This window comes from Sciurus vulgaris, assembly GCF_902686455.1.
Source record: "Sciurus vulgaris genome assembly, chromosome: 14".
Lineage (NCBI taxonomy): Eukaryota > Metazoa > Chordata > Mammalia > Rodentia > Sciuridae > Sciurus > Sciurus vulgaris.
The window spans coordinates 53,397,240-53,412,581 of NC_136475.1; the positions used below are offsets into that span (position 1 = coordinate 53,397,240).

The 15,342-nt window shown below is 33.0% G+C and overlaps 1 protein-coding gene across 1 annotated transcript in view; it reads left to right on the forward strand.

Moving 5' to 3' along the window:
* Nucleotides 1-15,342, forward strand: part of PSME4 (proteasome activator subunit 4) — a 102,535-nt gene that overhangs the window by 46,074 nt on the left and 41,119 nt on the right. The window contains exons 20-28 of the mRNA XM_079110202.1: nt 1,074-1,169; nt 8,293-8,348; nt 9,877-9,933; nt 10,136-10,191; nt 10,276-10,374; nt 11,627-11,689; nt 11,822-11,917; nt 12,811-12,942; nt 14,093-14,302. Coding sequence (XP_078966328.1) covers nt 1,074-1,169; nt 8,293-8,348; nt 9,877-9,933; nt 10,136-10,191; nt 10,276-10,374; nt 11,627-11,689; nt 11,822-11,917; nt 12,811-12,942; nt 14,093-14,302 — 865 coding nt within the window. The remainder of the gene's footprint in view (nt 1-1,073; nt 1,170-8,292; nt 8,349-9,876; nt 9,934-10,135; nt 10,192-10,275; nt 10,375-11,626; nt 11,690-11,821; nt 11,918-12,810; nt 12,943-14,092; nt 14,303-15,342) is intronic.

Genomic DNA, 15,342 nt, shown 5'->3' on the forward strand with positions numbered 1-15,342 from the left:
AGGAATAGTTACTTTGAAACCATTAGATTTTCATAGTTTTGATCTTTGAAAGTTTTCTTTTGGGGGGTTACTAGGAATGGAATCCAGGGGTGTTTTACCACTAAGCTACATCCCCAGCCCCCCCCCCCCTTTTTTTTTTTTTTTTTTTTTTTTTTAATGTTTTACTTTGAGGCAGTGTCTTGCCAAGTTGCTTAGGGCCTCGCTAAATTGGCTTTGAACTTGTAGTCCTCCTTCCTAGCCTCCCAAGTCCCTGAGATTATAGGCATACATCACCACCCCCAGCTTTAATGTGTCAAGCACCAGAGATCTTTAGTAAACATATTCAGTAAAGTAGACGTTGAGGAAGAAGTTCAAATGACTAATGTTAACTTTGCAGTATGTTAAACTGCTTTTGGGAAGCAAGTGTTGAGCTAGTTTCATCTTTAGGAGATGAGATAAAGCCAGACACAGTGGTACACACTTGTAATTCCAGCTACCCAGGAAGCTGAGGCTGAAGGATTAGAAGTTCGAGACCAGCCTGGACACCTTAGTGAGACCATGTGTCCAAAAAAGAAAGAGAAGGACTGAGGATCCAGCACAATGATAGGGAACTTGGCTAACATGCACAAAGCCCTGGGTTTCATCCTCTCAGTCCACATTATGGGATGGTGGGAAGGTGATGCACATTAAACTAGAAAAATCTTCTGTAGTGCTGTTTTCCCTTATTGTTAGTGGTAGCCCTCAGTGGTGGAGAGATGATTAAAATAATTTGTTTCACTTGTTATTAATTATTTAGAGCCTGTTTAAATGAAAGCAGGTCCAGTATTAGCTATGAATGTATTTAATTATCCAATACTAAACAGAATTTTTTGGCGGTGCCAGGAATCAAACCCAGGGCCTAGGCAATGCTCTACTACTGATGTACATCCACAGCTTTAATTATCCTATACTATTAATTAAGTTGGTAAACTGAAGATGTGATTTTATATATCCCCACTTGATAAAGTTTGTATGTTTTAAGACTCTAGAAGTCTTGTTTAATGGGAATTTTGGAATGTTCTAAAATATGATAATGCTTTTTTCCTCTTATCTAGAGATGATGTTCTACAGAGTCTGACTATAGTGCACAACTGTTTAATTGGCTCAGGGAACCTCCTACCTCCACTGAAAGGAGAGCCAGTTACTAATTTGTAAGTAAGAATAGCTATTTATTTAATACTGTTTTTCCATTTGGCATACATTTTGAGTCACTTAATGAGCTACTGGTGGTATATTATTATTGTTGTTGCCGTATCACTTTAACCTTTTTTGTTTGTAATTGTTAGGTCAGCAGTATCTAAGTCACAATTTAGCTCTCTAAACTTCCTTAAGCTTTTATTTAGATTTTTATAATGGTACCAAAATAGAATAACTGTCTGTGAATAAGTTAAAAATTACCATCGTGAGCGGGGTGTGCAGCGCATGCGAATAATCCCAGCCGGTTGGAGGCTGAGGCAGGAGAATTGCAAGTTTGAGGCCAGGCTGGGCTTAGTGGGACCTTATCTCAAAATAAAAATAAAAAGGGCTGGGGCTGTAGCTTAGATCTAAAGTATCTCTGGGTTCTGTCCCTAGTACTGCCAAAAAAAGAAGTCAGTGTGGATATACTCAGTTCATCTGCTAGTTTACTGAGTGACAAGATAAATACTCTTCTCTAAAGTACTTGGGATGGGGAGTGGGTATGCTTCTTCCTTTTGCTTGCAGTCAACATTGCTTTAGGATTTTGTAGCACAAAAAACACATGGATTGTTTTTAATAAAAATTTTTTCAATGTTTTGAATGTGAACTCTATGATTTTAATTGCTTTTTAGCATTTTACTATTTTGAATGAATTTCTCAATTCATTCTTCATGCTACCATTTCATTTCAGCTGAAAACATTTGAGTTAGAATGAGATGAGGATGTATTAACTTTAGCTTAAGTTTTAAGTAATTACTAGTTTCAGTAATTTAAGATCTTCATTTTTCAACATTTTATTACTGAGCAAATTAATGAAAATCACATTAAAATGAGGACATAACTCTTTACTCCCCTTCAGAATACACGAAGGGGAGAATTATTTGCTGATTTTGCAACAAAAATCTTAAAAACCTTCAAGGAGCTGTTTAAAACTATAGCTTACTTGTCTTTTCCATATTTTACATAGCTGTTGATTAGAATCATAACCCTACTTCTGGTCATTCCCAGTTTCTATAATTCTGATTCACTTCACTCTGAAAACTATGCACAGGTATTGAACTTTTTAGAGTATTTATTAATAAGGTTTAAGAAGATGAAAGGTCATTTTAAATAAGGAAAACTGTTTGCCTAGGAATTTTGTCAAATTCTTAAAATAACTTGTTTTTCATGAGTTTTATGATTAAGTATAAGAAAAATTGTACAAAAACAAAACAAAAAAGGTTGATTTTAAACAGTATTTCAAAAATGAGGCCTACTGAAATTTCTTTGATTCCACTCCCCCATAACCTTAGTGTCAAAATAAGAACTTCATTTTTTTATGGCATGCAAAAAATTAAACTAATTTTGGTGTATCAGTAAATTGAGTGCTGTATGAAATTGTTGACAGTGAGAATCATGGTCATTTAACTCAATAAATTTATGTAAGATAAAAAGCACCTATCTTTTGGGTTAGAAAATTTTTAGTACTGAATGATTATTAAGATGTCGTTGTAAAGAGTCAGCTAAGGAGACTTAACATGTTTCCCTTGTGGTTCATATTAGGATATAGCTCTATTTATGCTGTGTGCACTGTAATAATAAACAGAATGGAAGTGTTTGTCCTTTTAAGTAATGTTCATCATGACAAAAGTTCATGTATTTGGTTATTATAACCTTTTAGATTTTTATATAATGAAATAATTTTCAATAAGGAAAAGAATATGTCATGAAAATTTTTAGTGCCATAAATAAATAGTCCATATTACTATTCATTATAAGCTATGAAATTGTTATTATATGTTAAAGGGTTTTCCCAGAAAAGTTGAAAAGGAAAGATAAATTTAGATGGAAATGTTTGTTTCTTAGAATTTTCTGTAATATAACGAAATCATATTAAATATATTTAATAATATAAATAATACATTTAAATGAATTTAAGAATAAAAATATAAAATATTTCCTAAACTTGAATATTTTTAAAATTATTGACTAATTCATATTGTTAAGGTTTTTCATAGTTACTTACTTTATATAGGCTAATTATATAAAGTAGAATTTAAAATAAAGTCAGCTCTTTTCATTTGAATTGCCAAAAGAGGGAATTTATAAGTCTTCCTTTGACTTTTAAGTAGGTCTTAACAGATTCCTTTTCCATTTTATAGTTTGTATCACCTTCATCTGAAAATATATTTTGGCAAAGTTTGACCTTTTTATATTTCTTATATGTAACATTTTAACTTTTTTTGTAAAAGTCTCATAAGATAGCATTTAAAATTTCTAAAATGGTTATTCTACTATAGTTCACTACTTGGTAAAATCTGTCTAAATTGATATGGAAAAAAACTAATAAAATAATTTAAGCGATCACTCTTATTGTTCAGTGATAAGAAATCAAACTGGTTAGTGGGAAGAATATGAGTAGCATAATTCATAGATTCTCAGCAGGTCAGTTTAAAACAGGTAGAAGCGAAGACTTGACTGAGGGCATTACTCCAAAGAAGATGGAGGAAAATTGTGCTAGGTGGGAGAGCAAAGGATGTGTATTTGCGATGAATGCTGAAATATAATGTCTGAGATACTTGAGGAAATATCTTATTAATGACAATTTGGTTGTGGAATCATGAGATGTTATTCCTTTGCTGAAAAAGTAGATCCGTTTTGAGAAGTACATAGCAGCTCAATTTTTTTTTTTTTAATTTAAATGTTTATCATTTAAGTCAATTATGTGAAATATTCTACCTTTTATAATTAACGTCAGTCAGATTGGTCAATATTGTTTGCCTTCTGTATGTATTTGCGTACAGTAGTTGCCTTAAGGGAAATTATAGTGAAGAAAACAAGAAGCTTAGTTTACTTTTGGGTTTTCCTATAAGGAAATCTAATTTTCGTTTCTAATATAGATTATATGGAGTGATCTTAATCTCATTGTTAGGGAAATTGCTACTAAACGTGAAAGCCTATTTTATGTGCTGTGTGATTAGAGACTGACAAAAAATAAAAAGCTAAATCCTAACTATAAAAATGAACGACCCTACCTAGTGGTTCCTCATTGTAATTTTAGTTCTTTAGCAATGTAGGGTTACTAAATACTTGTTCTTACTATAAACTTAACAGTATTGGAAAGTATGGGTATAATAAGGACCTTGAGAGTAATTAAGGGTAAAATTTTTAGTTTAGTACACCTTAATTTAAATTTTTAACAATTTTGTCAGATACCACTGGTTGCTGAATTAATCTTAAAATGGAATCTCCCTATTTTTCTCTTGGAACTTTTAGTTAATATTTTAAGAGAATTATTAGGGGTATACCTTATATTCATGGTTCTACCTTTGTAGTTGTGGAAGTTGGGTTATGTCTTTCTAGGGTCACACAGAAGTTTTGGATACTTGCCTTTAATTCTGAAATTGTCAGTTTCTCCTTTTTCATTTCATTCTGTTTAATTTCTTGAGGTTTAACCAGCTATCACAGGATACAAAAAAATTAACATCTAAAAAACAGGGTTACTCAAGGTAGAGGAGTTACCATTTTTCATCTCAAAATACTTCTTTATTTTGTGCCCCCTTTTTTCTGATAGATCTATTAAATCATTCTTAGTTAAATCATTCTTAGTCTCTCAGCTTTTACTGACTTTTCACTAAAAAAAAAAACAAAAACAAAAACAAAAAACTTGGGTCTAAGAGTGAGACCAATTCATTGATATGTGAAAGGATGTGTTGCTTATGCAATGAGGGGCAGGGCTAGCTAACCTCTCTTGGCACCTCCAGGAAACTACCCAGCTCTGCTGGGGAAGCTGCACACAGAAAAGGAAACAGTTACTACTCCACGGTGAGTAACCCTGTTTTCTGCTTATTTCACCTTCTAATTGTTTTCATTGATTTTTAAAAGCTTTGTGTGTCAGACATGGAAATAGTTTCTATTCTGAGAGTAATTTTAAATCTACTAGTTTATGAAGTTTCTCTTTCCTTAACAATCCGTTGTTCACATGGTAGAGTAAGAGCCAGTTGTGTTTATGGCTATTATTGATGCCCAAAATTGAATTGGGTAACAGAACACAGAAATAGGCCAACTGAGACTTGTGAGATACTTGTATTTTTAAAGGTGGGTGGGGCGGGGAGAATCCTGTTAGTGAATTGGTTTTGTCTTGTGTTTTTTTTTCATTTGGAAGGGGAGGGATATTTGGGGGAAGGGTAAGATGTTCTTTTACTTAGACGCAGGAAAAATTTTTTATTATTGTTTATAGCTGTTACACATTTTGCCTAATGTTCATTTATATTTTTGATTTGTATTATGTAATTTGCTTTTGTTATTAGTTGATCCTTCCTTTTTTATCGTGCTCTCTTTCTCACCAGTGATTATTTTCACAATTCTACTCCAACCAAATATAAAGAAGATTGCCATCTAGTGATACAAATAACATGGTAGTGGAAAATTCATAGTCTTTATAGTGATTTAAACATTTTAATCCATGTTATAAATTGGGTGACCTGCTACTATCTAGAAGCTATGAAACTTGTTTAACATTATGATGATGATGATGATGATGATGATGCAGCAGATGGTGTTATTTACATTGTGGTACATTACTTTTTAGAATTGTGTTTAGTTCAAGAGGTCAATTGATAATAGTTTGTAAAATGGACAGTGAATAAGTAGGATGAAATTAACAGGAGGGAAGAAGAGATGTGATGGTATTTGACTTCAGTTATAGATGCTGCTATAGCTTTCATTCAGAATATAGATCTGCTCTCCAGCATCTTAAGTCTATTCAGCTAAGATTATGTATGTAACTTATAAGACCCATTTTATTGTATTTTTTTATTTATTTGTGGTGCTGGAGATCAAACCTAGAATTTCAAGCTTGATAGGCAAGTGCCATACCACAGACGACATCCCTATCCCGAAAACAGTTGTAAATATCAGTGAGTACATTCTAGGTATGTGTAGACTTGTAAGGCAGCCACTAAGGTGTGTGTGAGTGTGTGTGTGTGTGTTCATAAAGCCTTTCTTGGGTAATAGAGATTTCTCTTACAAAATTATTCAACTAAAGATCAGAAGAAATATTTAGTGTAAATACCTCTTTATACTTGCTGACAAACATTTGCTATAAAACATGCCAGTGCAGTTGGCGTTTCATTAATTTAGGGTAGATAAGGAGATCGAATTAAAAATGAATCTATCTATAAAATTCAGGTTTTTACAGTAGAAGAAAAGGATAAGCCATTTTATTTAAATAAATATTTTAAAGTCCTGTACAAAGTCCTTTTCAGAATGGCATAAAAGGTAATATTTCTTGAAATTTTCTAATAGGAAAGCAATTCAGAATGATGCACAGATTTAAGAAATTAGCATTAGACCTCTTAGATGAAACTTATTTTGAAATGTGATTGTAGTAACTAACATTGGTGTTACTGGAGCCAGAAATGCATTTCAGATGTTTTTGTTGCATGCATTTCAAGTGATAATATTAGTGATCTAATCTTGTTTGATAAAGAAAAAACTGTGGAGACCAATTTACTATAGATTCTTTTTACGCTTGTTTGTAAGAATAATGGGACTAATCAAAGTTGATGGCTTGATTCAGTGTTATGGTATTAGGTATAAACTGGGTGAGATACATTTGCATTTCTACTTTAGAAAATCACGTTTGTAGCAGCAGTGAAGAGGCATCTATTCTCCTGTGACAATTTGTGTTCTGCCAGGGAAGAGGGGCAGTAACTCCCTTGTGCTTTATCCTTGTTATTCTGAGCACAGATCTTTTCTGTAAGTGAAATCTAATCACAATAGCCTTGAAATTCATTGCAAAGGAAACATTTTGCTTTTTAGTGAACAGATTTTAGATTTTTTTTAATTATATTTACAAGATGCTTAGTTTGCAAGCTGTTGCCAGAGATTGAAACTTCTTAGACTAGAAACCAAATTCTAGGAAATTTGAACTTGAAAATCTCAGTAAAGCAAATTAACATACATTGCAATAAAGTATTAGTGAACTTCAAAGTGAATTAGAGAAAAAGAAGTCATTCTTTGTTTACACTCTGTAGTTTTATTTTGAACTTGGGAAGGTGTTATTGCTATCCTAGACTCCATATTATGGTAAGAAACATATTAAAATAGCTGACATTCTAGTAATCATGTTATTTATTACCTATTATTAGCTAAATACTAGAATTCATAACTAACAAATTAAGATAGAGCTAACTCATTAATTTAAATATTTTGGGAGTATTATGTTGGCTGCATTGTTCTTTAAAGTAGTATTTTCACATAAGAGCTGCACAATTCATTAGTGATGAGTAATAATATTATATTCATTTATTAATTAGCCCTGTATTGAATCTGCTCTCTCCATGTTTCTTTGGCGTTTGTACTCATGTTTCTCTGTTTAGAAAACATCATCTTAGTTTAAACCCAGCTGTTCGATTGAATCTCATTATTTTGAAATAAAATGTTGAAAATTAAGGTATACTTTTTATTGATGAGAATGTATATTTCAGACTCATAGATTCTTATTTTATAAAATATGTTCACATACCTAAAAGGTGACTTATAACCTTTTAATGATTTGACTAGTTGGGTCTGGTTTTGGTAACATTTCTTTATGGGAGATCTTTAGGAAATGCAGTATTTTTACATGTCAGTTTCTTCAGGAGGAGCAGCATTTCACTGTAGATATTAGGATATAGCCATTTTGCTAATTTTAAAAGGGAGGGTAATGATTATATAAAAATTTCCTGCTATATGTGCTTTAATAAAATTTGAGTTCTAACTGCTATATAATTAATGAAGCTGCATTTTCTTTGTATGAATGTATAAATGTTTATCAGATTTAAGCTTTTATATTTGAATATTAAATTATTGATATTCTGTTCCTTTGGGAGGTGAATTTTTCACCTTGAAGACACTAAGTTAACATTTTCTTTAAGGTAAATAATATGGTTCTTTCTGAAGTAAACAGTATTAGTCTTCAGAAGTTTAAAGAATTGAACTATGAAGATTGGAAGTCTCTGGGTTAAAGGATAATTATCTTTGTGTTAATTTAAATATTCCAGCAATGAGACTTTTCCTCTTTCATCTGTTGTATTGGTATTATTAATAAATGGAAGCACTCTTGTTTCTATACAGGGTACCAAGTATGGTGTCCTTAGAGGAGACGAAGTTGTATACTGGACTTGAATATGGTATGTGAGCCCTGATCTGAGTAAAAATGTGAGAACTGTTTTTGTCTATTAGGATTCATATGGAATAGTTTTGTAGTTATGATTTTCCTAGACTTTATTTGATACATAAAATGAATGAATTACGTAGGATCATTTTTGAATGAAAATGGAAAATTATATAAATAATAATCAGTAAAAGATAGAAATTGGGTCAATAAATGTGAATACTTTCTGAGTAGACAGGCAGGTTTTCCTATATCACAGGGTTTATGTTTAAAATTCTTTTTGAGACTAATACACTTGATGCGAATGAAAATATTATAACCTTATTTTCTAGTAATCTTTGTATCTTTCTATTGGAGTAAGCTACATTTTATTTTATTTTGCGTGTATGTCATGCTTGGGAACAAACCCAGGGCCTTGGCATGTTAGTCAAGTGCTCTACCACAAACTACATCTCCAAATGTTAAATTTTATATTAATTTATGTGAAACAGGGCTGGGAATGTAGCTCTGTGGTAGAGTGTGTGTTTGGCATGTGGAAGGCTCTCGATTTCAAGCCACAGCACCTCCTTTGGGAGGTGAAGTTTTCCCCTGAAACCAACAACAAATAAAGAATAGACTAATGCAAAATATTTTATGTGTTAATATTCTGAATCCAACATTAATAGAAACTTTTAGCACACTTCTATATAGGTGGATTACTACTAGAATTATTTGCATATATTAATTGATAAAGTATTGCTTGGTTTGGGGTCAAGAAATCCCATATATTTGTGTTTTCTAGTTAGTGATTAGAGCCTTCAAAACCCACAAAGGTGTTTTTTCTCTCCTTTTCCATCTTCCTTCTGTCACCCTCCCACTGACAAAGTTTTAGAAGCTAGTCATTTTATGATACATTCTGGGGATTGAACCTGGGACATTCTACCACTGAGCTACACACAGCCCTTTCTATTTTTATTTTGAGACAGGGTCTTGCTAATTTTTCAGAAACTGACCTTGAACTTGATATCCTCCTGCCTGAGCCTCTCAAGTTTAAATGTGGCAGTTTTGAAAGTTGAATTGTTCAGTGTCATGACTAGCCATTAATCCAACTGTGGTAAAATCATAACCGTTTGGATTTTGCCTGAGTGTTTTATTCATTTTTTTCTCCCTCTGCTCCTCCCTTCTTTTTTCTACTTTCTTTCCCCGTCCCCTAGTACTGGGGATTGAAACCAAGTCATAGCATATTAGATATGTGCTCTACCATTGAGCTACGTCCCCAACCTTTTTGTATTACTGTATTTTCAAACAGGTAATCCTTCTGCCTTAGCTCCCCTAGTAGCTGGGACACTAGGGAAGGCATGGGTTACCATGTCGAGCTTTATCCCTTAACACACACACACTGTTGATATAAAATTTAGTAGCCTGGGGCCTGGGGATATAGCTCAGTTGGTAGAGTGCTTGCCTTGCATGCACAAAACCCTGGGTTCAATCCCCAGCACTCGGGGGGTGGAATTTAGTAGTCTGAGGAGCATCGTAAAATTCCTTCTCTTGATTTTAAAAAACAGATCTATCCAGAGAGAACCACAGAGAAGCAATTGCCAGGGTCATCAGGAAACTTCTTAGTAAGTATATATGTATATATTCCGTTTATCTGTACTAATACATGTTAATGAATTTTATTCTATAGCATATGTGCTTTTGTTTAACATATTTTATTCTGAATGGTGAGCATGTTGGGCAATGTTTTCTTCCTGAACTAATGAATTGGAGTTCTTATAGTACTTTAAAATATTTTAACCAAATATTTTTCATTTCCCATTGCAGACCACATACTTGATAATTCAGAAGATGACACCAAGTCCTTGTTTCTTATCATAAAGGTATGTTTGTTGTATTATAGTTCTGTAATTAATATGATCATGCTTAACTTGATTTGTAAATAAAATCTGAAATTTTTTTGACAGATTGTTGGAGACCTTTTACAGTTCCAAGGATCTCACAAGCATGAATTTGACTCTCGATGGAAAAGTTTTAACTTAGTAAAGAAATCCATGGAAAATCGGGTCAGTATTCACCTAAAAGTTTGAATAAATACTTCCGATTATTTATCATACAGAATAATTTTCCCCTAGAAATAAAAATAGATTTAAAAATATTATGTGAAGGGTAAAAACATCATGGTATGGATCATATGAATCTTAAAAATAGTGTATTTTACTTATTCAAAATCATCTGTGAACTCTGTAGGAATTTGGACAACAGCATTTAGACTGTCTTCTAAGAATGTGAAGAAATAAAAAACTAGGAAGAATTGTCCACAGGCATGAACTTTGTGTAATCTGAGAAAAATACATCTTGTGTTAATATTTGTGCTCTGGTAGAAGTTAATATAAGCTTCTCTGGGAGCACAGAAGAAAGAGTACCTGAGTGGGAAATTGTTCATAGCAATGTTCTTCTGTAGGGGCCTTTTTTTTTTTTTTTTTTTTTTTTTTGGTGCTGGGGATCGAACTCAGGGCCCTGTGCTTGTAAGGCAAGCACTTTTCAAACTGAGCTATATCCCCAGCCCCTATAGGGGACTTTTACTGACGTTGAACCTATAAAGCTTATATGTTAGTTGTGCCAACTGTTTTAGGTAAGCAAATGTTCTACTATGAGCTATATCCCTAGACCTAAAAGTTCTTTAATATTCAGTTCTCTGAATATTGTAAAGCTCTGCAACATCAGTGAAAAGTAGATACTAAGAGATATCAGAGTGGAAACTGGAAGGATAGTGGAATCATTGTTGTAGGCAAGATATGTGGGGACGGACCCCACAGTCTGCATCTAGTCTCTGGCATTAGAATGGAAGATTTAAGTGTTCTGAAAAGATGGAATTTTAGGGACTTTGACTAATGCAGTAAAGCTATGAAAGGGGCGTAATCTGAGTCTCAAGTGTGACTGGATGGAAGATTATGTGAACAAAAGTTAACATAATTTTCAGAAATATAAAAAAGATATATTTCATAGTAAACATATGCACTTAATCAAGAAAGGCTCTTCATAGACATTAATAGAATTGAGCAATTTTCTTGGAAGGCTATTTTTGTCCTTTTAGTATTTCAATGAATAAGGATCAACTCTTGTTCTCCCATGCATTGGTTCTCATTAATAAACATCAGGAAAAAAATGACTGTTTAAAAGGGAGAGATTTCTGCTATTAGCCATAAAATTAATCAAGATAATTCTGGGGATTAAACCTGGGTCCTACCACATGCTAAGTATTGAGAGGAATTCATTGTAGTCACTTGGGAAAATGTTCACTACTTTGTTTTTCAGCTTCATGGGAAAAAGCAACATATCAGAGCACTACTGATTGACAGAGTAATGTTGCAACATGAGGTATATCTTTTTTAATCATGATAACTTTTTAAAATGCCAGTTTTTCAGATAAATATTTAGTTGTGATTTGAATAATTAAATGAACTTCTATTAAATACTTGAAGATCTAATTTACGTATATTGTTTTCTTAGCTACGAACACTAACTGTTGAGGGTTGTGAGTACAAAAAGATACATCAAGATATGATCAGAGATCTTCTTCGATTATCTACAAGTTCATACAGTCAGGTAAGGCTTATCCAAACACTCTGCCTCTTCCACATTCTCATTTTATTACATGGAATCAGAATATCCCTTTCTTAACGATGGAGTTGTAATAATTTCTTCCACAGGTTACACAATCAAGAAGAAAGAAAACCATTAGCTGATCTAGGGCCCCTGCAAGTCATTGTTGTTGAAAATACCTCTGAAATTTTAAGTATTTTCAAATATTTATTTTTAAAAACGCCCTTAAAGTAGCATAGGACCAAGAAATTATCTCCAAGCACAAAAACTGGAAAAAGCAAGACATTCATGTACAATGAACTATTCTATCCTTGTAAAGTAATATACATTAGGTGACTAGTTGGTAACACATTAGTTCTAAAGTAATGTTTAAAGAATTTGAAATATACAGAATGTGGTGATTTTACTCTAATCACTTATCTTTTACTATTGAACTAGATCCATAGGTTAAAATTTTTTACTAAATATTTGGGTTTACAGTGTATGACGCTTATACTTAAGGTTTGCATTGAGAAGTTTGCAGGTTCTTTGTTTCTTTTGCTTAAGCTCCTTCTGGCAAAAGTTTTAATTTTCCTGAGTGGACAAAAGAGAAAATCTGACACTTCTCATCTAAAGTGGCTCAGAATAAAATGTTTGTTAGTTTGCTGCTTAATTTTAGCTATGTTTTTATCTATGTTACTAAACAAATGCTTATTGGTTCCATTCATTCTTCGCTTTATCCAAAGTATTTATACCAGTGTAACTCTTTTTTAAACCATGGGATGCAGTTGGTGATAATGCACTTTCCTTTTGATCATCATTTACTTGGTTTTTCATGGGTTTTGATAATTCAGTTGAATCTCTTGTAATTTTACTATCATTTAATCATAGTTCTTTGCTTTTAATACTTTCTCCAGGTCAGAAATAAGGCTCAGCAAACATTTTTTGCTGCTTTAGGAGCGTATAACTTCTGTTGCAGAGATATTATTCCCTTGGTTTTGGAGTTTTTACGTCCTGACAGACAAGATGTCACACAACAGCAATTCAAGGTATAAGATTTCATGTTTTTGTTTTACTTGAACATTCTAAACATATTCCTTGAAGTTGTCTTGTAAGACACTGATCAGCAGACAATAACCCAGTGTTAATTACTACATCACTTTTGTAAATAAAGGTTTATTGAACACAACCATGTCCATTCCTTTTTGTATTATGTATAGCTGTTTTCATGCTGTAGTGACAGAGATGAGAAGTTGGGACCGATGCCGGGTAACAGCAAGTGTGCTAATCCTCGGTGTTGAGTGCCGTAGAAAGTCTGACACATTGGATAGCATATGGCTGATCTTACTAAGAATGGTATATATGGACAAAATTTGAGAGGTGAAATAAGATTCAAATTGAAAAATATGTTAGGTCAGCAAAATTGACGTTACCCAGTAACCTTAGGAAGAACCTATAGACAGGTCAAATACAGGGCAGATAAGAAAGGAGATGGGAATCAAGTTACAGTGAATGTTTTGGAAATAAAATGTTTTGATATGCATAACTCTTTTATGGAAAAGTGGTAACTTAGGGTAAATAAATAAATTAATTAAATATAAATTATGGCATTGGCCTTTTTATAAGTAAAATGTCCATAGTATAAATAACCAAGTTTTTATATACTTAAATACTTGCCAACTGGATTTTTTAAAAAATATTCTTTTAGCTGTAGATGGACACAGTATCTTTATTTATCTTTATGTGGTGCTGAGGATCGAACTCAGTGCCTCATGGGTGCGAGGCAAGCACTCTTCCACTGAACTACAGCCTCAGCCCTGCCAACTGGATTTTAACTATTATGTAATGAATTTATTTCAAGGCTTATGCCCTAAGATACTGAGTGGCACATTTCACAGCCTTTATGATATAGTAAAAGAATATTAGAATGGAATCTATGTTCTTAGAAACATCTATATATTTCTGTATTACCTATTAATAGCCATTCTTTCAGTAAATCCTCTATTAAATGAGTTGGAGAAGTTGTTAATGGGTACCACTAATTCAGGCTTCTGAAAGTAAAATGTTAAATTAGTGAACCTATTTTATGAACCAACATCAAGCATTTAATCATTGTAAATTTAAAAACAACACAAAGATGTGTTTGTTGCTACTGAATGATGTCTCTTATTTTCCATGTAAATTTAATTTTTCCTGCAGGGTGCTTTGTATTGTCTCCTTGGAAATCACAGTGGCGTCTGTTTGGCAAACCTTCATGATTGGGACTGTATTGTGCAGACTTGGCCAGCAATTGTTTCTTCAGGGCTTAGCCAAGCAATGTCACTGGAAAAGCCATCAATCGTGAGACTATTTGATGATCTTGCAGAAAAGATTCACAGGCAATATGAAACAATTGGCTTGGACTTCACAGTAAGCAAATACATTTTTTCATTTCAGTTTTAATGGAAGGACTGCCTTACTTATATTTTCAGCAATAATAATCGTGGCCTTTACAGTGTCTTTTTGGTTTGTTTGGTTTTGGTACAGAGGATTGAACTCAGGGGCACTTCCATTGTGTCATCCCCAGTTCCTTTATATATTTTTACTTTTAGAGACAGGGTCTCATTAGGGCCTTGATAAGTTGCTGAGACTGGCTTTAAAATTGTAATCCTCTAGCCTCAGCCTCCTGAGTAGCTGGTATTATAGGCATGTGGTCACCACACATAGCTGCAGTGATTTTTTTTTTTTTTTTTTTTAAAGACATTTGTTTTCTGCTCCCATTTTGTGGTTTTAGTGATCATTACTGTACAGAACAACGTGGAATAGCAAGTTTGAGCATGTCCAGGAGAGAACCAGGCCACTTTACTATCAAAAGGCAATAGTGGATTAATACCTTGTTGTATTTACTGTTATTTCGTGTGTGTCCATAGCCTTGTTTTTCAGAGTTGATTATATTATAGGAGGTTGGCCATAACCAGTGTAATAAAAGATTGGTCTCTGGGTTCATAATTTAAAGGATGGAATATTAAAATTGAATGATTTGACAAATAGGTAAGAGTATAAAGTTTACTAGTTTGCAAATGGAGAGATATAGCAGATTATATTAAGAACTTCTCAAATGCCATAAACCCATACCCTCAGCATGAAAGGGTGAGTAAAAGAAAGCTGAGAGTAGCTGAATCCCCCTTTCCTAAGGTGATTATGATCCATATCCCTCCTCTGGTTTAAAAACCACTGCTTTAAATGTATTTCATTTTGATAAAATTCATCTTGCTGTTTGCAACTATCACTGGATTATGCTTTAAAAAAATTAAATTGAGATAATTCACTCATCATAAATTCATCTTTAATAGTTATGTTCCTATATGTTCATGAACGTATATTCACACAGTCATATAACAAGTACTGCTCCAATTTCAGAAGCTTTCATCATCCAAAAAGAAGCCTGAACCCAATAGTGCAATAGTATT